This window comes from Zosterops lateralis (genome assembly GCF_965231275.1).
Source record: "Zosterops lateralis genome assembly, chromosome: 16".
In the NCBI taxonomy this organism is placed as follows: Eukaryota; Metazoa; Chordata; class Aves; order Passeriformes; family Zosteropidae; genus Zosterops; species Zosterops lateralis.
Window position 1 is genome coordinate 5,529,915 of NC_139776.1, and position 27,539 is coordinate 5,557,453.

The window sequence follows — 27,539 nt, forward strand, 5'->3', positions numbered from 1 at the left end:
CGCTGGCGGAGCGCGGGCGGCGGCGGCGGCGGCAGGTACCGGCACCGGGCACCGGGCACAGCACCGGGCAGGGCAGGGGCTGCGGGGAGGGATGAGACATCGGGGGGTGCCTCCTGGAGAGTCTCCCCACCTCGGCAGGACGTGCCGGGCGGGTGCCCCCCGAGGGCGCGGGGATGGGCGGGGGGATGCGGCGCTCCCGGTGGGCTCGGAGGGGCTCACCCCGCTCTCCGGGCCCGCGGTGGTCACAGCGCTGGGAACAGCCCGGGGGATGTCACTGCGGGGAGGAGAGTCACCGGCGTGGCCCGGGTGACTGAGGGGTTTCCGCTTTGCGCTGCTCTCAGAGGATGCTGCAAGGCTGGGCTGATGCTGCTGCTGCTGCCTGGGACCGTGTTCGGGCTGAATCACTGCGGTTTGGGGGTTTCCTTTTCTTCTAATGCAAAATTTAAAAGATGCTGAGAAAAGATAGAAAGTCAGGCGAGGTAGTAAAGTGGCGTGGCAGGATCCTTACAACAACAACAAAAAATGTAAAGTTAATGATAAATTAATCCCCGTTTGACCGGAACAGAAGTGAAGTTATAGCGGGCAGGATGCTGGGGGGAATCGGAGCAGTTTAGTTGCTTGTTCTATATTACTTTTGTTCTATATTACTTTTGTTCTGTATTACTTTTATAACCCATTTGTTCAGATGATACAAATCAAAAGCTGCTATAATAAAACCATGTTTTTCAGCTCTGAGAGCCTGAAAAGCACAAGTGGACCTTAATCACATGAGTTTGTTGCATTAACGTTTTATTGCCATTTTACAGGCTGTTTGATTTTCCCAGGCAACACAGTACAAACCTGAAGTTATCCCTGCCTGGCACCTCTTTATATATATATATATATTAATATAAATATATTCACATATATATTTCTGGGCTCTTACTTTTTGTAGCGCCACTCGGTTGTAAAAACACACCTTAAAATAGCGTTTGAGTCAGAAATGAACACAAAGGAGATCTTTAGAAAAAGTGTGTCAGAGCGCTTGTGAACGTGAGAAAGGATGAAACTGCGGGGGGAGTGGGTTACTCAAATAATGAAAAGGAAAAAAAAAAAATGTAGCTATTTATATGCAAAGAAGTCTGGCTTGCAAACGCCAAAAGTAGTCGGGAAGTGGAGGAGCAGCTCTGTGCTCTGGGCGGGCTGGGGGGGACAGGTCAGAGCCACCTGCCCTGCCAGGACCCCATCAGAGCCCTGCGGTGACTGGAGAGCCTGGCCAGGTGTCACAGGTGCCACCTGGAGCCCTGGGAAGTGCCCACTCCACTGATATTCCCTTAAATTTTCCTCCCTGTGGGGCAAACCCCCTTGGTGACAGTGGCAGAAACAGGCGTGTGACCCAGGGATGAGAGATGAGGCTGGGAAGCAGCGATTCCTGCCAGGGATGGATATTCTTGGCCAGTGGAACTACCTGAGCAAGTGCTCGCTGGAAGTCTGTGCAGAGATTAGAGATTTGCAGGCAAAGGGGAAGATGGGATCAGCCACTAACAAAAGAAATACCCACCGGCTTAGGGAGATCAGCATCCAGCTGCTCGGTGCCTCATGACTGCAAAACTCCTCCAGGCAGTTTTAATCTTTTTTTTTTTTTTTTTTTTTTTTTTTTTTTTTTTTTTTTTTTTGTTTGTTTGTTTGTTTGTTTGTTTGTTTGTTGTTTTTTTGTGCATGTCTTTGCAGCACGGAGCATGCTGGGGAGGATCCTGCCCTCCCATTTGGGGCTTTACACCCTGCAGCAGCAGGGAATTGTGGCTCTGTTTTATGCTGCTCATTTTGCTCAGTCCACCCCAAAAAAGCATCACTGAGCACTTGTTTTGCTTTTCTTTATTTAACTGGGGTGTACCAAGCCCGGAACCTTCCCTCTGCACAGATGAAGGTGCCCATGTGCAGGATGCCATACATTCTGCTTTACCATTTTTTGTCTTCCTCATGTGGTTCCTTGAGGTGCTGCCTGTAAGTTGGTTATTCAGAGCCTGGGACATTTGTATCTTGCATAATCCCAGTGAACGGTGGAAAAGTTTTGCAAGACTCTGCACCCACGGAACAGAGCTGGCAGCTTTTTACCGGTGGGTTAGTGAGATGCTGGGTATGATTTCAGGGGAAAGGTTCCCCCTTTGGATTTTGTGCTTAATGAATTGAGGTCACTGTGTTAAGGCAACACATAAGAGTTACCAACCATGCACAGGCTGGTGTGAGCAGCCCTGAAATGCATCAGCCTGGGTTTCTCTGGCCACTCTGAAGGATGCTGTGCTTCCCCAGCACAGTTAAAAATTGCATTGTCTTGGGCTGGTGAGGGGCTTATCCTTGTGCAGAGGAGCAGATTTTGGGAGCTGTATCAGCCCAGAGCACGCCACGGGCAGGACCAGGGGCTTTGTCTGCAGGTCAGTGGCTCTCCTTGCACCTGTCCCCAGCTATCCCATCCCTCTCTGCCTGTGGGATCTCCTCTCCTGCAGCCACTCTCCCTTTTCAAAACTGATTTATTGCTAGACCTCCCCAGCACAGAATTAGTTTTGTTCCATCTTGGCCTTGGGTGACCTCGTGGCGTGCGAGCGCAGGGCCGGACGGCGGGAGCAGAGAACAAAGAGTTCTGCACGCACGTTCTGGGGAAAACGCTCCCACAGAGGGCACAGACTTCATCTGCTTTATGAGTCCCAGACAAAAGCATCCATCCTCCTTCAGCAGATGGGATAAGTGGTTGTGGACAAGCACTCAGAGAGGGCCGCTAACTTTAGTGGATTTTGTGTCAGAGCTCTCTCCAGTACAGAGGAGAGGATGTGATGAGGCAGTGAAGTGTTTAATGTTAGCAGAGCAGTGTTGTTCTAACCTTAAATCTCTCTTCAGGCAGAAGTACCCCTGAACCTGGGGTTCTGCAGTGTTGCTGCTGCCAAAACCAGTGTTGTTCCACCTCTGGATTGTAAATGAGCTCGAGCAGTGGGCATGTGTTAGCACTGGGAAATACTCTGTTTATTCTGGTTCACCTCGTTCAGCAAACTCCTGAGCCTTTCCAGCAGCTCTTGAAATTCTTGGAGCAGTGAAGCCCCCTTTCTTCTCTTGTGCTATTTCACTGACATCTGTAGAGTTTCATTAAAACTGAGTTTAATTGCTATTGTTAATGGCATGTTGCTTTATGGCATCAATAATCTTCAGTCACTGGAACTTCCAGAGCTTGGCTTGGGTTGCTTCAAGAAAAAAAATGAAATGCTGATGAGCTTTGTTTAACTGTGGCTGATGGTTTGAAGGAGTTAGGGAGTCATTTTCATGTTGAGAAAGCAAGATCAAACACTTTTTTCCCTAAAAAACTACTTCGATTTTGTAATATTCTGGCTGAAAAAAATCCAAGAAAAATTACTTTTTGGCATTTTTATAGCTTTATATTTGTCAGTTCAAGTGCTTTGGATATCCTTTGTGATAGGAGTCTATTTATCTAGATGGGATTAAGAGATTAAAAAAATATATTTAGATTTTAGAGTTTTGATAAATGGTAGTGACCCATGACACAGAAATAAAAAGTTTCCAAAATATCTGAAGCACTTGAACTCTTTTAGACTTTTTTCTCTCATAGCCTCTCCTTGAAAAAACTACGTCAATCTTTTTACCTTGTCGTATTCCAAATAAATCAGATTTGAAATTTTAGTTCAATATTCTTTTGCTTTAAAAACCCTGTAGAAAACAGAATCTACAGTCAGTAGATCTGAGCCAGTCAGAGCAGTGATGAGGCTGCTCCACCTTGCCTGGGCTGGAAGGGTTTGCCCAGGGCAGATGCAGCAGAGCTTTATGTTAGCATAAGAATTCCCAGAAAAAATGGGATTTCCTCACCTTTCAGAGCTACTTTGTGGTCTCCTTGGATTGCTGGAGTGAATTCAGTCACTGAGAATTTAGATCTTTGAGCCAGATGTGGGTCTTGTTTATAGCAAATTCAGCCTTTTCTGGAGTGCCCATATAATCCTGAGTAACCTGTGATCACTTTAATGTTGCATATTCTCCTTTTATTTGGCAGTAAACCTTGAAAAGAGTTTAATTTGGAGAAAGTGAATTAAAAAGAGTGAAAAGTAGGTAACCAGGCTGTGATACACTGATTACCTGTCTCCAATATTCTTGTTTTTAAATAATTTAAATTTTGAAATACTGCCTTTTTTTCAAGAGGCAATAAAAAGAGTTTCCCTGCTACCACGAACCAGCCAGTTTTTGTTCCCTTGAATTCCCTGTTGCTCTCTTGGAGTGACCTTGAGAGCCCTGCTTGGATGCCTTGTGTGAACAAACACCACCCTGGTTTAGCAGAATGATCAGGACCATCATTTCTTAGGGTCAAACTCAGTCCTCAGTGACCTCCTTGAGCTGATGGCTGAGGACAAGGTTATTCTGCTGTGTCCATTTCTCGTGGTGTGGGGGCTGTAGGATGTGAGCAGGTGCTTACCAAGGAAAGTGGAAAAGTTCCTGACCCAGAAATGGAAGCCACACTATGCTGCTGGATGGAAGGGGGAATCCCTTGAAGGCAGTTTCCAGATTTCCAAGTAAATCCATCCTCCAGCAGCTCTGTCCAAGTCTGTGACTCCTGGTGCATGAGAAAGGGGAGAATGCAAAGCAGAGCAAGTGTGTCCTCACTGCTCATGGCCAGCAAACCCCTCTGAGTCCAGCAGATGTTTGGGGTTGACAGTGGGAACATTATGTGCCTGTTTATTCCTTTATTGCAGGAAGAAACACCATTTGGCGCCAATTTGCTCCCTGGCAGTTGGAATGACTTGCTGACCTGGTTGAGCACTATCAAATGAAGGACATGCCAGCCTGCAAGAGGGGCAGCCTGCAGAGCCTGTGGTGCTTGCAGGGAGTGTGCACTCACCTCTGAACACCTCTTTCTCTGTCCCTTAGTGTGGATATTGATGTGTGTGTGTGTGGAATTGCTGTTTCATACTGAGCTGGGGTTCTCAGAGAGGTTTTTTATGGCTCAGCATTTTTCCACCTCTCACAGGAGTCAGTGGAGTCTCACCTCTTCTGATCAGGGGGGATTTTTATTTATTTATTTAGAGGCATCCAGCCATGGGAGAAGCCAGCAGCCACAGACAGCACAGCCAGGATGCACCTGCCCATTTACAGTCCCTTGTGATTTGTGGCCATGCTTGAGATTTTCAGTGCTTTCTGCACGAGATGTTGCTGCACCCTCTGTTGCAACTTGCAGTACAAGGAGTTGCCATTGGAATGAATCTGAGGTTTCTAAGGGAAGCAGCAGGCCAGGTTGGCTTCTTCCCACCCATCCTTGGTGGCAGTGGTCAGCAGCTCTTCATGCTGCCCAGTGCTGATCTGCTCTGCCCCAATTCCCCTTTGGCCCTGAGTTCCTGCCCTTCACCTCAGTGCTGCTCTAATTTTTGGTTGTGGTACTTGTCTGGGGTTTTGAGTCAGAGAATGAAGAGAAGTCATCCCTTTGAAAGTGCTCATCATCTCCTCTCGATGACACAAATAGGGATCTGCCCTCTTCAAAGAAATCCCCCAATATACCACAGTCTGTCAACATCTAGGGTATTGCATGAGCAAATGCAAATTAGCTGTGAGCTGACATTCTGTTTATCTAAAAGTATGAAATAAAATGAAGTGTGATGCCTGTTTAGCTCATCTTTAGGAGCTGGATAGGGAATACTGTGTATTGGGAAACTTAGAGGCTGCAGATGCCATGTCAGAAGTCTTACAGCCATGTGAGCCTGTGCCAGTGCTGGGCCAAATTCCCTGTGCCACATCGGCTTTGTGCTGAATGGGTTAAGTTTGCACCATCTGGCTTTGTGCTAGATCAAATATTGTTTCTGTTGTGGTAGCCAACATGAGGCCAGAATAAGCTTGGAGTAATATCCTCAGCTAATCCAACAGAAATATGATTGTGTACCTGTTCCTTTTCCAGATCATATCTGCAATAATGGGTGATTTGGCAACACAAAATAATCCTTGTGGACACAAGGGAGAAGACTGAGGGTGGAGCACTTCTGCTGGGAATACAGGCCCTCACAGCTGGGGTTGTTCAGCCTGGAGAAAATGTGGCTCTGGGGAGACTTTAGAGCCCCTTCCAGTGCCTGAAGGAAGCTGAAGAAGGACTTTTTACAGGGCCGTGGAGTGATAGGACAAGTGGGAATAGCTTCAAACTGAAAGTAGTTTTAGGTTAGATATTAGGAAGGAATTCTTCCCTGTGAGGGTGTGAGGCCCTGGCACAGGGTGCCCAGAGAAGCTGTGACTGCTCCATCCCTGGAAGTGTCCAAGGCCAGGTAGGATGGGGTTTGGAGCAGCCTGGGAGAGTGGAAGGTGTCCCTGCCCATGGGCAGGAACTGGATGGTCTCTGAGGTCCCTTCCAACCCAAACCATTCTGTGATTCTGTGACTTCAGGGCGTGTGATGATCTCCTTGCAACAGGGACACAAATTAGGTACTTAGCTTTAAACAAGTCATTATGAGACAAAAAATTGCAGTCCTAGTGCAGAATGGCTTCCTAGGGAGTCACCTGAGGCACAGCAATGGAGGTGATTTAACTTTGCATTTTGCACGCCGCAATGACCTCCAAGGTGCTAATCTGAGGATAACCAAAGCAGAACAGCTGGAGTTCTACTGCATTTTGAAGTATTGCACATTTCAAGCAGTGAGTTCATTTAAGTGCTGTCTGGGAGGCTCTGCTGCTCCCCTGCTTGGAAGGAATCTCGAGACTAATACCTAAGAGGATTAGGGAGCATCTCTAGTTGTTAAGCAAGATCCAGGCTAAGCGGTGTGCACCGGTGAGCTCGTGCTCCCAGGGCTGTTTGGGGGAGCTGTTACTTGCTGATCTAGAAAAAACAAATGGGTTTGTGGGGAAATACCCTTCCCTCAGCTGTATCCTTGCTGTGTCTCTCATGCTCCCACCTGGCTCTGTTTCCACCTGCCCATCTTGTGTTGTCCTGTGCTCACTGCAGTGGGGAGTGTTGCAGGAGATGCTGATGAGCAGCAAGTTTCTTTTTCTGTGATGATTTTAGCTCTTCTAATGTGCTCCACTGAGCTCTGGTTGGACATGAATGAGTGGGCATCCAGCCCACCAACACAGGGATGAGCTGGAGGACTTGTCATAGAAAGCTCAAGCTAAAGTCTGTCCTTGGCTGGTAGAGCAAAATGACTTTGTGGTACGTGATTTTCCCCACAAAGTCTCCTTAGTGCAGAGAGGAGGGGCTGGAAGGCAATTGTCTCAGGAAAAAGTGAAGTTCTAGGTAGTTTCATGGTAGCATTCCATCTGGTTTTCCGTTTTGTTTCTACCTTCATGTTGATCAAACCATAAGGATAAACAAGTGTAAGTGCCTGTAAACCATGGTAGATGTCAATGTTATTGAAATAAATCTGTTCTGAGCACAACATCCTTGAGTTGTGTAACACAGGATGTTGCATTTTTTTGCATTTGAGTGCTTCTATCTTTAGAAGCGCCAGAGGATCACGGCTCACATTCTTTATTTGGGTTTTGCTCATTTTGTTTAATTTCTTACATCATAAAGGATTTGTCTGAGTCTGCATCTTCTGCTTGGAAACAAAGAAGAGACAGCTGCAGGAGCTAACTGGTAATCCATGGGAAGAGCTGACCAGCAGCTCATGCAGAAAGAGTGTGCTGAATATAGAACACTCTTTAATGTGTTGTAAGAATCCAAATGATGGAAAGTAACACCATGCAGGGCTAGGGGTTGGGAAAATGCTGGTGGTGTATCTGGAAACACCCAGCTCCATGGGCAGTGACAGTGATGGAGAGCACAGCGCTGTGCCAGCATGGAAACCTTCCCAGCAGTGGCCAAATGTATGGGTAGGAAAAAGACATTAAAGCAAGAGTGACATTAGGGAGGGGGAGTTAGGAATTACAGCATAAAAGACCCTTTTGTCTGGTTAATCTGTGCTGTGGCAAAAAGCAGCGTCCGGGTTAAATCTGCTCCGTAGGTTGGCACTGCAAGTTTTTAAAGATGGTCTGAGGCAGCTGCAGCCAATTGTATTTGCACAGATAAGCTGGAACAAGTAAATAGACTCAGAAAATCTGGTTAGATTTATCTTCAAAGCATTTTCAAGCAGCTAATTGAAAATTATCCAAGCCACCTTCCTGATTTCTTGCATATTATTGCAATAATTTCCCAGTGAATGGAAAGCACTTGGAAAACATACAAAGGGTTTGTGAGTGCTAAGCTGTAGTATATGGAATTTATGTAATTATAAATATGTCCTCGCTCATGTGATAATTCAAAGCCAGTTTCTGGTGCTCTTTTCCATGCTTCAGACTCCAGTAGGGCTAATCATGTAAAAGCAGGTCTCTGACAGGAGGGGTGGGTCAGGATATTCCTATTGCCCCCCATTCCTGGGAGCTTTCTGCCTCATCCTCTATCTGTCCCTGCAACACCGATGGTGAGTACAGCATTTGGTACATGGTCAGCTGGCAGCTCTCTGGGCATGTTTCTCATTCCTGAAACTTTTCCATGCGTGCAGGACCATGATCTTCCCTCAGGAGTTGCTTTCCAAAGGCTCCAGTCTGGTCCTGGTGCCAATCCCACAACAGCAGCATCCTCTGTGTTGCTGATACAAAGGGATGCTTTTTAAAAGTGGGCTAAAAATGTAAGGGTTACACTTGGTGTGAGCTGGGTGAAGTTCCTCAGCTGCCAGGAAAAGAGTTCAGTGTTACTCAGAACAAGTGACTCATCCCATTCCGGCTTTTATCTCCTTGCACTGAACCAGTGCCCTAAGGACAAGCCCTGTTCACCGGACTGGGAGGTGGATTTATCTCACTTCTGGGAGGCTTCCCCACTCCTAAAGCAGCCAGTGGATTACACTTGATCCATATGGTGTTTATCAGCCATGACAGAAGGAGTGCTGCTAATCCTCTGAAGCCAAACTCTCCGAGGAAAATTCTCTGTGTGTTACCAAGAGAAGTTAAATGGACAAACCCGGATGAATTTATCCCTTGCTGCAGCAATATGAGCTTGCTACTTGGATGTGGACTTTCCCAGATTCTAAGTACTTGAATCAGTAAGTCCAGGCTCACTCACACATTGAGAGAAATAAAAATAGAGGAGACCCAGAGGAAAATAAAGGAGACCCATCACAGCCACTGGGCATTGCCTGAGGCTGCTCCTCTCCTTTTTGCAGTACACTTCCTGGTGATTTTTAATCCTTTACCCCTGTTCATTAGGAAATATCTCCATGTGTGCAATAGAATTGGAAAAACTACTAAGTCTGCTCATAAACTGTGCTCAGCTGTGGAAAGCAGAAGTTATGTGTAGATGTTATTTGCCACAATAATACCATATAAAAGTCAAAAACTGTAACGTGGAAGGGAAGATTAACTATTATTGGGCATGTTTCAGCAAATGGGATTATTTTGCATGTCAGTTATGAGTTAATTTGCAACATTAATCTCATCGCAGTCCTTGGCAGAAATACAAAATGTTTTTAATTGGTCCTATGACTTTTTAAATGATCACCTGATGAAATGCTTGTAAGTTTTACTATTGATTTAATGCTAAATATTATTGGGGGGGGTGAGTCTTTACAGATTTCATCAGGAAATACAAATCATATGCTTTCATTGCCTTGCTACTTCTGCTGTGTTGACTCGATAATGTTGGCACTCTGGAACCAGCTGTACAGTGGGGAAAAAAAAAAGTTGAAATTTTGCAGCAAAATAGCAAAATGAGGAAATCTATGGCAGAGAGATAATAGCATTGGGACTGATTCAGTGTAAGCAAGAAATCACCCGCTGAGTCATTAAAAACAGAGATGAATGGGAGGCAATAAATGGATGGCTTGGAAGAATATGAATGATTAGGAAGTGCATGAAGTTGCTTGGGTTTTTTTTTCCCCTGAAGATTATATTTTGTCCTCTAAAGTGGCATATGGCTCCTGTGAAAGCTGATACCCACAGTGAATGTGTCACAGCCAATTTATAAATACTTCAAGAGATGCCAAGCAGCTCGGGGGACAGCACAGAGCAGGAGTGGGCGCCCTGCCCACGGCACCTGGGCACCAGCCATCAGCCCAGCTCCACTGGGACATGTACAGGAGGGGGTGTTGGGCTGAGAAAGCTTCTGGGTGGGGGGAAACATCTGCTGCCTGGAGGAAGGGCTGGCTGCTTTCTTGGAAGTGCTTCACCCTGTTTTCTGTTAACTCTCACTGACAGTGGCAGGAGTTGAAGGGGGGGATGATGTGGTCACCTGGGTCCAGTGGCCCAGACTGCTGCCACCAAGAAAATAAAACCTTTGATGAAGAGCTGTAATCTCTTTCCTGATTCATGAAATACCAAAATATCAATATAAATTCATGAGGTATCAAAGGAGAGATCCCAGTGTTTAAAGGAGAGTTTCCTCCAGGGTGAAGCTGGGCCAGTTTGGGAGCTCAGGGCTCGTGCTTGCATATCAGGTAGTAACAGAGATGTGCTTTTTCTGTCTGCTGAAATCAGCGAGAGCAAAATCAATCCCCAGCCAAGAAACCTTCTTTACATGTGCAGTCAAGTGTAACATCAGACATGAGTCTGATACAAGTTTGATAGGGAGGAGGAGGGTGCAGCTGCAGTCCTGGCTGCTGTGCAAGGAGGCGTTTGATTTACATGAGTATGAACCATTCCGCCCCTTAGAGCCTGATTCAGCGCCTAATAATCACTCCTGACTTTAACAGAGTGCTAAGGCAGGCTTATTTATTGCTTCCAATATTGCATCCAAAGATGAGAAACAAATTTAGAGCTGTAAGAGTCATAAGAACACTGGAGAGGCAGAAAAAGTGGAAAAAATAGAGCCTTGCACCAAGGCATCATTTTTTTGTGCCAGCACATTACAGCAGTCTGTCTCTGCAGCAAAATTTCAACCCCTGCAGTTGTTTTTTGCATTTACACTTTACACATCAAAGTTACCTGGCTGTAACTGACTACCTGCCTACCTGACTCAGCCAGTTAAGGTAGGAGTTACCTGGAGGAGTCCAGCATGGAGAGCAAGGCAGTGCCCTCCTGCCTGCCAGGCTCACCTGCCCTGCCCTGTTATCAATACCCTGCTGAAACCTGGACCTTGAAATAAGAAATAGTCCATGCACTCTGCTCCCCCAACAGGGTAATTAAGATAAAATTATTTGCAAATGAAAGTTGGACCTAATTTGTTTAACCTACTTTTAGTACCAGATGTGTTGTAACACTAACGGACATGAACAGTTAAGATTTGGTTGCTCACATGGGATGTCCTCTGCCCTTCTGGGGTGGGAGCAGCACCTTGGTGCTGCTTGACCATCACTTTCTGCCCAGTCCTCCTGCCTCAGTGCCTGCAAGACCTGCTGGTGCAGAGGGAAGTCAAATATCAATCATTTTTTTACAGCAACATACAGATAAGTATTAGTCTTTACCAAAGGCTGCAGAATTCCCAGGTTACAGCCATCTGAACGTAGTTCATTTTATCAGGGAAAAAAACACCCTTTTCCCCTCTGCCATGCTGATGAGGCTGTCATCTCAGGGGGAACATTTTTGTGGGAACCTCTTGAACAGATATTGGCAAAATTATTGGGAATTAGAGGATGCTTTGAGGATTCTTTCTAATAAAACAGTTCTCGCCTAGCATTTGTTGCATATTTAAGACCAGTATTCAAGGGAGAACCTTATTATTTTCATCATTTATAGTTCAGCCAAAGGCATTTAAGGAAAAATACTCCTGGCTGCTGGCACAGTCAGGTGCTGCAGTGCACAGGAACAGGGTGAAAAAAGGCAGTCTGCATTGGTAATCAGGTTAGAGTCAGCTGCCTCTGCCCTCCAGCCTGCTCTGAAATGGCATGTAGTCTAATTAGTTATAGAAAGGATTTTACTGAATAGTTGTAAACAGATCTGAGGGCTTGGAATAAAATCAATCTGACTGTGGAAACTTTTCAGGATAATTATAAACTGTTATTGGCAGAGTGTGAAAGAGAGACCAAAGGACTTCTAGCACTGAGAAACTTGTAGCTGTGTGGGCTGTTCTCTGCAGGGGGAAGAAGGGGGATGGAGCTTGTGGAGGTCTCACCAGGTCTTTTTCAGAGGAGGGATAAGGGGCTTCAGTCAGTGGTGCCTTAGAGGAGCTTTTCTTTTAAAGCTCTTGAATGTTTTGTTCATTTCTGTAATGTCAGTAATGCCCTGACGCCTGAGGTACCAACACATCCCATGGTGGAAGGCACATGACCACGTGAACTGCACAGTGAAATGATTATACTTATTAAAAAGAAAAAAAAAAAAAAAGAAAAAAAAAAGAGAGAAAAAAAGAAGAATATTTGTGGGATTTGAGTATGGTTTTATATAAAGGCATGTAAAAATTCTCTTTGCACAGATCAGAATGGTCTTGGCTCAGACCTTCACCGTCTCCCTACTGAAGTGCTGAAAATTGCATCTCCTGCACAGGCTGGTCCTCGCTGCCCCACGGAGCCACCCTGGCCACCAGCCCGCCTACCTCATCCTGCCTCTGGACTCTGCATTCCCGTTCATGGCAATGCCCCAGAACTCCACCAGAGAAAATGGCTTTTGTTTCACTCAGCCCCTCGACTTCTCCTGCCCATCCCCTCGTCCCGGTGAGGCTGGCCAGCCCTTGGGTGCTATGGGTGGAAGGGATGGCTGCAGCACCCCCATGAGCAATGGCCTCACATCCTCGGGGGCTCCCAGCCCCTCTGACTCCTGTGCCCAGCCCCTCTGCACTCCCACTCCGGCAGAGGAGGAGACGCCTCTCCAAGAAGGGATTAAATACGTGTCTGATGAGGGTGAGGAGCTGGCCTGTGGCTGGGGGGGCTTCACTCCTGGCTGCTTGCAGCCCTGCAACACATCCAAGGGGGTCTTGTTCTTCCTCTGCATGGCCTCCTTCCTGCAGGGCATGACGGTGAACGGCTTCATCAACACGGTCATCACCTCCATCGAGCGCCGCTTCGACCTGCGCAGTTACCAGAGCGGGCTGATCGCCAGCTCCTACGACATCGCCGCCTGCGTCTGCCTCACCTTCGTCAGCTACTTTGGGGGGAACGGCCACAAGCCCCGCTGGCTGGGCTGGGGGGTGCTGGTCATGGGCTTGGGCTCGCTGCTCTTCGCCCTGCCCCACTTCACCACGGGCCAGTACGAGGCACGCTCGGCGGCCCAGGTGGGCGTCTGCGGGGGGAACCAGAGCCTGCCCTGCTCCCAGGCTGCCTCCAGCCTCTCGGGGTACAGGTTTGTCTTCATGCTGGGGCAGTTCCTGCACGGGATGGGAGCCACGCCGCTCTACACGCTCGGCGTCACCTACTTAGATGAAAACGTCAAGACCAACTACTCCCCTGTGTACATTGGTGAGTGGGGCTGAAAGGGCAGCTCCAGCCCTTCAAAAGCAGGGTGATGAGAGGGGAAGGTGATGGTCCTTCTGCCTTGGCCAGTCCACACTGTGAGCACCTTTCCCGACACTTCTCAGTCTTTTGTTCCTGTTGAGGGGCGAGGTGGAAGTCAGAGGGATGTGGCAGCTGTTGGGGAAGTTTTGATTATTTACCAGGGAGAAAATTGTGAGCTCAGTTGGGTCTTTTTCCTCTCTCAGCTGGTAAACGAGGGAGGGAAAACACCCAGCTGAGACTCCCCCTGTAGAGATGGGCAGTACCTCCTGCTCCTGGCATGGGGCCAACCCATGTGGCATGAGCATCACTGGCAGACAGCCATGAGGCCATACCCCCATCCGTGCAAGGAGGCACAGAATCACACCATGATTTGGGTGCAAAAAGACCTTTAAAGGTCATCTAGTCCAATGAGAAGGGACACCTTCAGCTCAATCAGGTAGCTCAGAGACCCATCTAATCTGACCTTGAATGTTTTAAGGGATGGAACATCCACCACTTGTTTGGGCAGCCTGTGCCAGTGTTTTATCACCATCATTTATATCTAACCTAAGTCTTTAAATCACCATCCCTTCAGGCCTCAGCACAGCAGGGATGGTCACTGGGCTGGCTCAGCTACTGCTGGTGCAAAGCACAGCCAAGAGAAGAGGCTCAGCTCACCCCTCCGTATCACTGGCCACTCAGCAGCTGCCAAGAACTTACAGTCCTGTTGATGAAAGTGCCAAAAGGGTGATCTTTTAGCAATTTCAGAATGTATCAGTCTGCCCACGCTGTATCAGAAGGCTGTGTAGCGTGGGAAGGAGATCACAAGGCTATTGTCAGCAAGTTGATGATCTTTCCGTGTGTCGTGGTTTAAACAGTAAACTGAAATAAGTGCCAGTGGTGCTGTGTTTAGTGTAGACATTTTGTGTTGTCAGTGGGGAGGGAATCCTGCTGCTTATTGCTGTGGCAGAGGGATCAGCTGCATCCCTGATAAATAAGGTTTATTCCTGAACCAATTTTGCCTGCCCCATACCATAAAACTTCCCAGGTTGGATGCAAAAGCTTCCCTGGAACAGAAGCATGAGAGGAAAACTTGTTGGAGTGATCTGGGTTTTTAGGGGGAGGAGTGTGAGACAGCCAGAGGCTGAGCATCCTGCATCCAGGAGGGAATCAGGCTGGGGATCCCTGGCTGACGTGCTGCTGGTTGTCTAACACGACTTGTTTTCCCTTTCAGCTGTTTTCTACACTGCTGCAATCCTTGGGCCTGCAGCGGGTTATCTGGTAGGAGGAATGTTTCTAAATATTTATACTGAAATTGGCAGAGAGTAAGTCGTTAAAAAAAAAATCTTGTTCCTTTCCCTTTCTGCTCTGTGTTTCCTTTGGGGTAGAAAAAAAATAACAACAATGATCTGGAGCAATGAGCTGGTGGCTGGGTGGAAGTGTGCCTGGGGTGTTGGGTGGTGTGTCTGCAGGTGAGGAGGCTGGAAGGGTGGTTTGCATTAGTGCTGCTGCTGGAGGGAAATTGCTGACAAACCTGTCAGCTTAAATCCTTCCTCACGCTGCACTGCCTGTGCTAATGAGGCTGTGAGCAGCAGATGAATTTTTTGAATGAGTTCCCTGATGAGGTAGTGCTCCCAGCAGTGCTGCTCACCCTCCCAGTCATCTCACCAGGATGCTTAGCCCCTCCTTGCTTTGTAATATTTGTAATTTATTCTTGTTTCCTTACGAGCTCTTGGGTAGATCACAGAATCACAGAATGCTTCGGGTTGGAAGGGACCTTAATGATCATCTAGTTCCCACCACCCTGCCATAGGCAGGGACACCATTTACTAGACCAGATGAATGGATTAATAAAGGGGAAATGGGTTTCCAGGGGAAGAAATGGAAACAGGGTTTTTTTCCACCAGTTTTCTTGCAAAGGGTGTTTTTGAGGTGGAACAAGGATCTTGGCAACCCTCAAAGCACAGCTAAAAGGAGTGAGGCGACTGTGCAAACCTGAGATTAAATGAGAATGAAATGATGCTATTTCCTGGGCCTGTGAAGTGTTGTGCTCTGGTGAGGCAGGAGGGATGGTGGACGTGCCATGCCCATCAGATCACTCAGTTTCCTTGGCTGTCCCCCCCATTACCCCCATCCCCTGCCAGCCTCAGGGAGAGGCACACGGAGCTGCCCCGCTCTGTCTCCAACCAACCAACCAACCAACCAACCAACCAACCAACCAACCACCTCCTCTCTCCCTTGTGTCCCTTGGGCTTCTCTTCTTGCAGGATTGACATCGCCCCCGAGAACACGCTGTGGGTGGGGGCCTGGTGGATCGGCTTCCTGGGGGCTGGAGCCGCCTCCCTCCTCATCTCCATCCCCATCCTGGGCTACCCCCAGCGCCTCCCAGGTATGGGGCTCCTCCTCTCGGGGCTGCACCTTGCTCCTGCTTGCCCTGGGGCTTCCATCCTCATGGATGTGTGTAGCCTCATGCACGTGGGAGCAAAGGAAGAGCTTCCCGTGTTTAAGTTGTAATTCCTAAATGGATTTCACCCCTTTGGCTTCCCATCTGCCTCTATTGCTGCTTCTCCCTCGCGGCTGTTGGTGGAGGGAGGATGTCAGATTGTGTTTTCCCCTCTGCAAATCCACGGCTCCAGTAGCATCCACATCCCGTGTCTGACACATTCCTTGTTCCCTTTGCCTCTCATTCTCAGGGTCCCAGCGCTACATCGTTATGAGAGTGTCAGAGGCTCATCAGCTGAAGGATGGGAGCCACAAGAAAGCATCGGATCCGGACTTTGGGAAAACGGTGAAAGATCTGCCTCGGTGAGAAAAGCACCCCACACAGAGGGAGCACTCCACAGAGGGGAGAGAGAGTAATGGGCCCAAGCTGAGCTTCGTTTCAGCCCTGCCAGCTCAAAGGTTTCACCCATATTCAAGCCATGACACTTTCTTTCAAAGTACCTGGTCCTGTGAAGGTCTGGGAGCTCTTGGCAGAGAGGCTGAACTAGAGCTGGTGCTGGGGGTCACATGGGGGAACAGGGGACAAGTGGCCAGTCCCATCTGGGTTTTCAGAAGCTCGTGTCCACCTGCAGTCCTGTGCTACACACTTGAGTTTTGCTGAGAGTGTCTGGATGCCAAGCTTTAGGAGGTGGGAGATGCCCAGGCATTGTCAGCTCCCTCCCTCTCCCCAGCAGCATTATTTTTATTTCTGCCTGTTTGCTTCTGCCTGGCCTCACCTGGCCCAATTGCGTGTTTCCAACAGCTCCTCCTCCCTGGCCCCTCGGGGCTTTATTCCTTTCCTCTATTTTTACTTGTGTTAGATCCCTGTTTTGTCATTTTTAATGAGAAACGAGATGAAACAGGCCCTGTGATTCTCACAGCTCCATTCCAAACCCAGGGAACAAGATATACTGCACTGTAACTTTCAGTTCCTGTTCTCTTTTTTTATTGGTTTCCTTTTTTTTCTTTTGCCTTCACATCTTTCCGCCACCTTTTATGTATTACTACTTCTTATCTCTCCAGCAAGGCAGTGACACAGCAACTTGCTTAATCCTGAGCTGCTGCTCAGCTCTGGGATGGGAACAAAGCAGGGGCCAAAATAAAATGCCATCTTTTAACCACAGAATTTTGTTACGGATTTTTGAAATATTTTATGATTTTTTTTTTTTTTTGCGTTGAGTTGTATTTAAATGGAGGGCAGGGGGAGAGGTGCTGCTTTATTTATTGCTTGGGGTTAGCTGGCATAGAGGCTCTGGATGTTGCAGAGATACCTGGATATTGATTAATTTTGGAGCATGCAGTCAATAAGGAGATCTTCCTTTTTTTTTTCTTTTTAATTATTTCTCCCAGGATTGTGTTTAGGGAGGAGATTTTATCCATTTGTGACGGCTGCTCCCTGCAAAGGCAAACCCCAGGCTGCTGCCAACAATCACTACTGAGCTTTAGTTGTGGTCTTTGTTGTGCTGGCAGAGGAGGATGGAAGCAGGTGCTCAGAACAGGAATTTTCAGCACCAGTCGAGCTGTGTTGTGTCAACACAACCCCTCACACCCATCTGAAATTCTTGGAGACTTTGTAGGAAGTTTAGCAGGGGTTAAGGCAGTTTTATGAAGAATATTACATTGAACAGATTTCAGTGCTGTTATTAAATGGCATTCTTGACTGGGTGCCATTTTCCGAGGTCGTGGCTTGTTCTCCTCACGGAAATTGAATTCATAACCTGCATTTAAATAACGATAAGGCTGGGACTAAAACCAACACAAATGGGGCAATAGAGGGGGATGAAATTCAGTGCTTTTCTTGCTTGTCTGGAACAAAGCTCCCACTATTTCTCTGTCTGACAGCAAGAACAGAGACAATCCTCCTCCAGGAGCATCTTTGCACATCTTGTTTCTGAATAACAAATACCCAAAGGTGGGAACTTGTACCAGACAATTCAGACCAGTGCAGTGTGGTTTGACAGCAGGAACCCAACAGACTTTTGTGGTCCCTGGTTTTGATTAATAAAAGGGAAGTGCCTTCAAGGCTTTCTGCTCTGGAAACTTGCATTAAAGAGGAGATCCCATCTGTGCAGCTCTTGGGGACACGTGGACCAGGCTGGAGGGTGAGGCCAAAGGACACTCACTGTTCCTTTTGTGTTTGTAAGGGATATTGTGCCACACATTTTCTCACAGTGTGGGCAGTAACAGCCTCAGAAAGATAAGCAGAAATAGTGGTGAAATAAAATACTGTTCTGTGCCATCAGATCCTTTCTAAGTGAGGTTAATGAATTGCTGCATTCACAGTGCTGCCTGAGAGCAGGAGCTTACAGGAATGCAGCCCATACAGCCTAATCCTCTGCCCTGGAGACACTTCTGTCTTAACTCTTGGGTTGAAAAGGCCTGATAAAACAGCATTTTCCTTTCTCTGCTTACATATGATTGCTCTCATGGAGTAGCCCCTTCTGTCAGAGCAGGGGGATTCAAAGGGAGGGCATGCAGAGCTGTACCAAGAGGAGGTTTTGTCCCTATGAGCTGCAGGGTGGAGTTAGTGAGGATCACTCCCTGGCCTGGCAAGCCCTGATCTCCAACATGAGGAGCTGTGCTCAATATTCCACTGACCACTCCTGGATTAGGTGCAGGGTGGGACTCTGTTCCATTTCATGGCTTTTCTGCAGCTTCCCCCCGTTGCAAAGGGAGGTTGGTTTATCTGCCCTCTGTCCCCCCCCTGCTGCTGGTGACAGTAGGTGTCGTTCTGTGCTGGAGAAGCCCCCATTCACACACTGTAAAATTGTATAAATATTCATTTATTAATGACTCCTTAGCCTTGTGTCTGTACTCTGGTACAGTCTGGGGGGTCCTGGGCATGCCAGTGTTCCTCAGAGGAGCAGGCTCTGATCATGCAGGTGGTCCCAACCTAGTCAGAGAACCATTCTGTGGGAAAGAGTTCCTGTATGTGCCCTTGGAGGCTTTAAGCTTTTTTAGGTCGTGGGATTCTTCTCTGTGCAGTTCTGGGTCTCCTGAATTCCCTTTGGCTGCTGAGCACTGCCAAGGCTATTCAAGAGTTAGGTGATTTCTGGGTGTGTTGAAAGTCTGATGTAATAAAAAGGTTTGTGTTGACTTTGGTGAGGTTTTATGTGCCATAGCTCCTCGTTACTACATTTTCTGTCTTCAGATAGATTAAAGTGAGTAAATCCTTATTCTTAGTGCTGAAAGGAGTTCCTTTGCATTTTCTTACTTGCAAGTCCAGCCTGTAACTTTTGGGCAGAGGGCACAGTCACACTAGTGCCAGGGAGCAACTCTCCTCTGTAGAAAGGTAAAGCCACTGTCCATCTTTTTGCCTCAGCCACAAGATCTACAAGCATTTTCTCACTAAAATTGTAGGCTTTATGCTTCCAAATTAAGCACAGTCAAAAAGATTTGGAGAATAAAATAGTACAGTAATCTAATACCAAGAGCTAGGCAGTGTAAAGCCCCCTGTAATCAAAGTGTAGGAATGTGTGGTATTTCTGTCTTTCAGCTTCTTTGTTCTTTTGATGTAATGAAATTCTTCCCTTCATGTGAGTAAAGTTGCATAAAGCTGACTCTGAGCCTCAGTGTGTCTCTCCCTTTCTTGTACCAAGGCAGGTTTTATCTGATTTCACATTTCCACCAGAGCAGGAGGTGGTGGCTGTGCCTTTCTGCTCAGTGAGCATCCCATGGCCTCACTCTTGCAGGATTTATGCCCATCCCAGAAATGGGATAACCTGTGGCACTGATCTGGGCTTGACTAAGGGGAAATCAGGGGGCAGAATTTGGAGCTCCTTACAAAACATCCCCTGCAAAGCAAAGTCAGTCCTCTTAGTCCAATATCCGAGATAGTGAGAGATAATTGAGACCATTCCCTATGCCCGAGGGCCTTTCTGCATCTCAGGGATGGAATTGTTGCTGGATCTGCATATAAATGACACATGGCAATTCTTCAGGCATATATGCAGCTCTTTCCTAAATCCCAGTGGGTCGAAATAAAATGGAGTTACTCAATTTATACATTAAGCTTCAAGTAGAACTGGGCTTAGATTGTGGCAGAAAGATTGCTTTCTGTTTTTCAGGTGTCTTGGAGTTGTTTGTTGTTTGCTCCATACAGAAAGGCTTGCTTGGTATTTCCCATGAGTTACAAAACATCCATGGTTTTCAGAGGTTGTTACTATTCTGAGAGTGTGGCTGCACGAGTAACCTGTGTATGTGAAGATGTAGCACAAGTTTTCTTCTCTTGGTTGAGTCAGGAGTCCCAAGATATCTGCCAACAGGCACTAATAAACCTTGAAATGATGGAGATTTGGTGAGGAGTGATGTCCTCTCAGTACTGCCCCATTTAAAAGGAGAAAGTACTCAGCCTGACCCTAAATGTTGGAAAATTACTGCTGAAATCATCCATGTGGAAGTCATGGGTGCCCTTAGTGTGAGTTACACCACTCACATACAATCTCTGTGTCACTGACTGGAAAAGCTCTTTCAAACCCCAATAAGCTTCCTTTGGGTGTTTTTCCTTTCAGAGAGTTGCAGGATGATGGGGGTGCTGCCTCATCTTACCTGTGATCCTTCTGACTTGGAAGACCTGAAATCAAAATGTGCCTGAAATCAGTGATTCAATTCCAATACATTTGTCTTTCCCAGGTCAGTGCTGCTACTTCTGAAGAACCCCACCTTCATCTTCCTCTGCTTGGCAGGAGCAACCGAAGCGACCCTCATTGCTGGGATGTCCACGTTTGGACCCAAATTCCTGGAATCTCAGTTTAGTTTAAGTGCCTCTGAAGCTGCCACCTTTTTTGGTAAGGAAACCACGTTTTTGCAATGTTTTGCCAACAAACAGAAGAGCACTTTTAGCTGGCTTAGAGTGGAGACAGATGCTTTGCAGTTTAATTATGGACTGGTTATCCTCTTCAGCTGTGAGATAGGATCATTTCCCATCAGCACACCTACACCCAGTGCATTTCCAGAGCTGCATCTAGTGACATCAGGAGGAAATGTGTCACTTCTGTAGCCATCTGTTACCCTCTAGAGGAAGGCAAAATAATTGTAATTCCTGCTAGTGCATCACCAGGAAACACTGGCTAAACGTTTCCTCTGAGGAGGGATGTCAGAGCTGGGGGGGATATTTTGTCAGAAACTGGGAGGGTCCTCACCTAAGTGCCATGACAAAGACCAAGGAATGGTGTCCAACAAGTATAAACACTCATGATGTGCTCCTCAAAGAGTCAGTTTTAAGATCTCTGGGTAGGAAAAGCCTTACCAGGCTCATGGCACATTATCTGAGCTGTTAGAGAGGATCACCAACTACAGGAACATCCACTGAACTCCCACCAAGAAACCACACAGCAAACAAGGGGTCCTTTATATGCAAAATACACTGCAATTAATGTATTCAAACCTGAAAACTCCTTGCTGACATTTCTAAACTCACTTGTGGGTTTTTTTCCTCTTTTTCAGGTTATCTGGTCGTACCAGCTGGAGGGGGAGGCACATTCCTGGGAGGATTCCTCGTGAATAAATTTAAACTGCGCTGCTCAGGAATCATCAAGTTGTGTTTGCTTTGCACAGTGTCAAGTCTGCTGGCCATATTCGTCTTTTTTATCCACTGCCCCAACATGCCCATGGCAGGAGTAACCCACATGTATGATGGAAGGTACCAACAGCCACCCTGTCTGTCTGTCTGCCTGTCTGTCTGTCTGTCTGTCTGTCCTGAGGGGCTCTGGTCCCAATAGAAGGATAACTCAAACACACAGTGCTGGTGGCAGATGTGTGTGGATGTGTTGGGGGTGCAAGTTGCTGTCTGGTCAGTCCTACAGGCAGATATCGAGGGTGAGACACAGAAAATATCTGTTTTGGATATTGTCCTAAGGGTGTCCTAAGTTTTGCAGTGAGATGGAGTTTATGGAAGAGACTCCCTAGTTAGTCAGGGAAGGAAGATCAGCAGGACCAACATGGGAGATGCTCCACTCTTCAGCTGCCTTTGCAGCAACCCCCATCTCTGTCCAGTGGGATAAACTGGACCAAAAGTGGGAGTCTGCTCTCTGAATGGAAGAGCTGGTCACTTAAAGTCCCTTGGTGGGAGAGACAGCCGCAGGTCATGGTTAAAATTTGGTGAGAAGAAAGCCTTCCCAAGCCTGGCTTTATGCTCCTTGGGGATCCATCGTAACTCCCACTGTCCCTTCCTCTCCCCATTTCCTCCTGTGCTGCTCACTGACTGCTCCTGTGTTTCCCTCAGTACTTTGCCAGGTGGGCACCTCAACCTGACAGCAGCCTGCAATGCCCAGTGTGGCTGCTTGCAGGAGAACTACAGCCCTGTCTGTGGCACTGATGACATCATGTACTACTCCCCCTGCCATGCTGGGTGCAGGAAGGTGTCTGAAGACCTCAGGAATGGCAAGAAGGTAGGTCTGAAAGCACTGTGGATGAGCAGGGTGGTGGCACATCTCTGGAGTGATTTGGCTAGCTCTGAAAAAGGTTTGAGCTTTGCTGCAAATCAGTGTAAAGTCAGCCAGGGCAGGGTGGATGCTCTCAGGTATCATGTGAGATGGAGGCAGAAGGTGCTCTGAGGTCACCCTGCTTTGCTTCTCTCCTTGGATCCAATCATCTTGGCCTCATTCTGGGTCAAACTGTGCTGAAATCAGTGGAAAATCACCCAGGCAGGCAGGGAGCTTGGTAAGCACCTGACTTCTGTCCTAGTGCTCATTTTGAGTCTTGTATGGACATGATGCACTGCCTCATCCTTCCAGCATATTGCTCCTGGAGTCAGACAAAGGTTTAGGAAGGGTAGAGGTGATCCTCAGCTGCCTGGCAGAGTTAATTTCCCTTGCTTAATTGACCTGTTTGGAAACAGAGGTGTGTCAAAAATGCAGCTTCATTTCCACTTCATTCTGGGTGTCTAACCAGCTACTTTCTGCCCTCCCTGAAGTTCTTGTTTTTAAAGCTTTGACTGTCACCACGCTCTCCTCAGCAGATCCCTCACCAGCCTTTCTTTCCCAGGTCTACCATGAGTGTAGCTGTGTTGACAAATCCCTCCTGCCTGGCCCTGACACAGCAGAGGCAGGGAAATGCACCTCCTCCTGTGACAAAAAGCCCTTGCTTCTGTGCTTCATGTTCGTGGTCATCCTCTTCACCTTCCTGAGCAGCATTCCTGCCCTGACTGCCACTCTGAGGTAAGCACAGGATGGCCCTGCCCTCTGCCAGCACTGCCAGGAGCCTCAATATCCTCCCCTCTGCTTCATCCTGCTGGATCAGGCGTGGAACAGGTGTGGTGGGAACCACTGAGTTAGTGGCAGCCTGGAGACATCAGGATTAATTCCTATCCCAGTCTAGCTGGAAAGGGAAATTTCAGCATTGGAAGCTTTGCCCTCTGGCATGGGGTGCACACATTTACAGCAGGGCTGGAGGGACACTGCACTAGGGTGATCCTGGATCTCCAGAGGGGATGGAGGTCTCAGGTGTGTTGGACTCGAGGACCTGGAGTTGTGAAGCAGGGAGGTGCAGCCTGGCAGCATTTTTAAACAAACCCCTTTTTTTCCCCAGGTGTGTCTCTGACAGACAAAGGTCCTTTGCACTCGGGATCCAGTGGATTGTGGTACGAACACTAGGTATGGAACAGAGGGAATTTGCACACCACAGTGGTCTGGTGGTTCTGGGAGGCCAAGATGTCACCCAAGAATAAAACACATTGGGTTGGAAAAGAAGGGAGTAGGACACACACTGCTGAAAAAGAGGATGCTTTCTTTCATTTGATGTCATCCAGGACAACCTAATTCCCTTTGCATGTGATTTGCAAACTGAATGGAGGGTTCTGTAACACGTCACAGGTGACAGAGGTTCAATGTCCTGCCAGTTTGCCCTTGTTTTAAGGAAAAGGAGCAGAGGTGTTGAAGTTCCTGTGAGTTTCTTTGGGCTCTCATGCAACATGTAGGTCAGGATGGCCAAAAGACCTGCTGGACTCTCAGATCTTGAAATTCAGCATGTTTTTGATACCTGGTGGCTCTGGATGCTGCAGGATGAGTTCTCTTAATTGTGGTATCAGCAGAGCCTGTTGCTTTTCTGCAAGTGCTGGTGTGTAAGTGCTGCCCAGACTGAAGGTGCCCTCTCTCTGCCCACAGGAGGCATCCCTGGCCCCATTGCCTTTGGATCCATGATTGACAAATCCTGCCTGCTCTGGCAGGACCAGTGTGGTGAGCAGGGCTCCTGCTACGTTTACCAGAACTCAGCCATGAGCCGATACATGCTCGTCGCTGGACTGGTCTACAAGGTGAGGCTGCTGCTAAACTCCACTCCCTGATAAAACAGTCAGGTCTTTAGGACACAATGTTTTACTCTGGGAAAGAATTTTACAAAGTCGTGTTGCCCTGATCTGGCCCACCCCCGGATGAAATTAAATTGTCACACAAGAAATTTCTCAGCAAAGGCAAAATCCCCATTTACTTCTCATCAGGTAATGGTGCTCCAGACACCATCATTCTGTTAAATTCCCATTATTTTCTAGGCTTACAGCTTCTATTACACCATGTGAAATATCTCCTTCCAACAGAAAGCCAAGTGATTTTTGCTAGAAATGGAGTAAAATCTCTAAGTGCAGTGTATTAGTGAGAGTGGGGGATGGCATTGTGGGCAGGCTGTAAATAACCATTCCCCAGTCACTGCTAGAAAATAAGAGAGCTTAGAGCTGTGGGTTTTATTTATTAGTAGAAAACCATAATTTTAACTGCTCCCAAACAAGCGCTTGCCCTAGACAGTAGTGTTTAGCAGCTGCTGTGATAAAGAGGTTTTCAAAAGCCTTCCAGCAAAAGGATGAGGCAGTGGAGGCTCATGCAGCACTGTGCTCCAGGTGTCCACGTGGGGCTGAACTTTTCCAAATTCCCATTGCTATAGGGCTGGCTAAATTCAGATTTTTACCCCCACTGGCTCTGTGTGCTTCCCTGGCTGGCCAAAATCTCCTCCCCAAAGCTTGGTCAGCAAAGATGTGGGGTGGGCACCTGGTTTTAGGGGGGAGCAGAGAGTAATGGGGTGTCTCCATGGCTGCAGGTCCTCGGGACAACCTTCTTTGTAGTGGCCTGTTTACTCTACAAACCCCCAGCCCCGGAGTCAGCCCCAGGCAGCTCGGATGCATCTGAAAATGGCACCAGTGACCTCCAGGAGCACAAGCCTTCACTGCCAGCTGAAGAGGATTTATAGTGCTGTCCACATGCAAGGGACTTTCTCAGCCTCAAAAATACCACAGGAAGACATTATGCAGTCTCACAAAGGGGTTTTTAAATCAACTGTAATATTTTAAATTTTTATTCTTTTTTTTAGTTGGAGATAAATAATTTAATTAACCACTGGTGTGCTTTGCTATTTTCCTAACGGCAGAAGCACATTTAAAGTTGTGCGCTGGTGCCACGTGCAGTTATTTAATTTTATTTAAAGAAAGGGCTACTGTAGCTTTATTCTGTGTCTGTGACAAGCCAGGACCATGTTCTCCACTCGTGGAAGTAATCACTGGTAACTCCAATGGAGCATGTGGGGTTTAAACCACCAGAGGATCTGGGCCAACTGTATTGAATATCTCAATTGTAAAGCCAACTGTAGCAAAACTCCTGTTGGGACTTCCCAAGTGTGGGAGGAGCACTGCTGTCCTGCAGTCTGCACTGCACAGGGGTCAGCTGGCCCTTGAACTGCTGCATGCAAAGCAGACAGCCCTGGCAGTGTTCTCCTCCTCCCTGTGACACACAGAATCACTCTGTTCAGGAGCACCTTCTCTCGTTATGCAAGTTCCTACTACTGGGAGAGGAGATTTGGTTAGCAAATCCATCAGTACACTATGGGCAGCCATTCCCAGAGCTGCTGAGCACTGTACACTCACTGCCTCACTCATTGCAGGGTTTACACCGTGGTGACACTTCATTTTTTTTTTTTCTAATTTTTATTTGTGTTGTTTAAAAGTGATGCCTTTTGTAATGTACTGTGCAAAACTTGAACTTCTTGCTGTTTGCTGGGCGTGGGAAGATGTGAGATGCAATTCTATGCAATGTTTCTCTTGGATTGTTCTGTAAAGACAGTGGGTTTGGGTGAATGGAAAGGTGGGAATGAATTTAATTTGTCTCTAGACCAGTAGCCTGAGGGCTGGGTCTGCCTTGTGGAGGGGGGTGCTGGCTTGTAACTGGCCTGCTTGGAAGGACAGAGGGCAGCGTTCCCAAAATGACCTTTGAATGTGCTCTTGCAGTATTGATCAGGACCTTTCTGAGGGGCAGAAGTGGAACTGGGGCATGTGTGAGTGTGGTTTCCCTCTCAGTGCAGGTCAGGCCAGGTTAGTACTCGGTGTGTCAGTGTTTGCACAGCCACATGGTGCAGGTGCATCCCCAGGGGAGGCTGTGGCCAGCCCCTGCAATCCTGCATTGTGTAACTTTGCTCACAGGGGACAGGACCTGCATCTCTGAGCTGCAGAACTGGTGCCTCCTCTGTGCCAGCTCCCACTCAGCATTACTTTGTAGATGTTTTTGTATATTTTGTGTATTTATGCTTTCAAAAATGGACACAGGGTGGGCGTTTGATCCTTCATTAGCAAAGGACTGACTCTGGGCTGTTTCCCTTGCAGACAGGGATGGTGGTGCTGGGAGTGTGCTTGATATTCAGGTTGGTGGAGGAAAGCAGCTTCTTCCACTCACAGATCCCCTTCCACCAAAGCCACATGGTGACCTTCCTGATTCCAAAGCCCTTGTTTCCCAGCCCCTGTTGAGTGCTGGGGCAGACTGTGCATCCCCTGCCCCATTCCTGAAGTGCTCAGTGCCAGGCTGGGTGGGGTTTTGAGCAAACCTGTCCAGCTTAAGATGTCTCTGCCCACAGCAGGGGATTGAAAAAAAATCATCTCTAAGGTCCCCCCAACCCAACCCATTCCCTGATTTGGTTTCACTCTCTAGTAACTGCTGGAAAAACTAGAAGTGATAAGGATGAGATGGATGGTGGCTTTTGGCTGCTTGTGGATGGGCAGCTGATGCAGCTTTGATGGGGCACAGTGTGCAGGAGAGCTCTGTTTTTTCTAGGGAGGCAGGATTAGAACCACTGATGCAGGATTTAACCCCAACATCTTCACCTGGGTTTGGAGCCACCTGCAAACACAAGGCTGTTCCCAGGCCTTGCCCTTCTCAGCTCAGACACTTTGGGTACAAGCAGGGATCTTAGATGGGGAAATGCATGAATGTATTTTGGAAGCATATTTTATGTATGATGTATTTATGGAAGGTTGAAGTTTTTCTTTATATATATATATATATATGGGTATATATATATATATATATATATATGGATATTGCAATGCAATTTTAATGTTTATAAAATGAGCTTTATCAGAATGTGTTGTTTCCAGATCTAAACAAAAGCTCCTGGGATTTATAATGTTGCTGTGGAACTGGTACTTCAAGGATTTTAGTGAGCAGCAAAATGGCATTCCTGTTCCATAAACAGGCTGTTTAGGTGTACAGGTAATTTAAAATATTTGGAAGTATGTTTCCCAGTCTGATATGAAGTATTATATTGCTATAAAAGCATAGAAATATAACCACTCTTTCACAGGTACTTGTGTGCGTGTTTTTCATCAGTTGTCACCCTTTCCCAGCTGCAGTTCTTGGCTGGGCTGTATCCATGGTGCCATTTGCTGCAAGGTCATCATGGGATCTCCAAGGAGGAAGGTTGGAACTCAGGTTCCTGTTTGATTCGTGGCATTAATAAAGCCCCTCATGGCTACAGGAGCTTCAAGCATCGAGGCCC

The 27,539-nt window shown here is 47.3% G+C and overlaps 1 protein-coding gene across 2 annotated transcripts; it reads left to right on the plus strand.

The window, feature by feature from the left end:
* Positions 1-27,292, plus strand: SLCO4A1 (solute carrier organic anion transporter family member 4A1). 2 transcript variants are annotated; one of them, XM_083873259.1, is made up of 12 exons: positions 1-35; positions 12,320-13,298; positions 14,548-14,638; positions 15,581-15,702; positions 16,007-16,118; positions 20,427-20,581; positions 21,240-21,435; positions 22,018-22,183; positions 22,779-22,951; positions 23,322-23,386; positions 23,897-24,045; positions 24,819-27,292. In XM_083873259.1, exons 2-12 carry the CDS (start codon positions 12,473-12,475, stop codon positions 24,966-24,968), a joined length of 2,205 nt encoding a protein of 734 aa, XP_083729385.1. In that variant the 5' UTR covers positions 1-35; positions 12,320-12,472; the 3' UTR covers positions 24,969-27,292. The 2 variants fall into 2 exon arrangements, with proteins under 2 accessions (XP_083729385.1, XP_083729384.1); XM_083873258.1 differs by lacking the exon at positions 1-35 and having other exon boundaries at positions 11,901-13,298.
* The last annotated feature ends 247 nt before the right edge of the window (positions 27,293-27,539 follow it).

Bases quoted from the DNA above. Each gene is read 5' to 3' on its own strand.
- SLCO4A1 (XM_083873259.1), top strand. From the start codon at position 12,473: ATGGCAATGCCCCAGAACTCCACCAGAGAAAATGGCTTTTGTTTCACT. The intron at 20,582-21,239 runs GTAAGGAAACCA...CCTCTTTTTCAG, and splicing joins TGAAGCTGCCACCTTTTTTG to GTTATCTGGTCGTACCAGCT. The intron at 24,046-24,818 runs GTGAGGCTGCTG...CCATGGCTGCAG, and splicing joins TCGCTGGACTGGTCTACAAG to GTCCTCGGGACAACCTTCTT.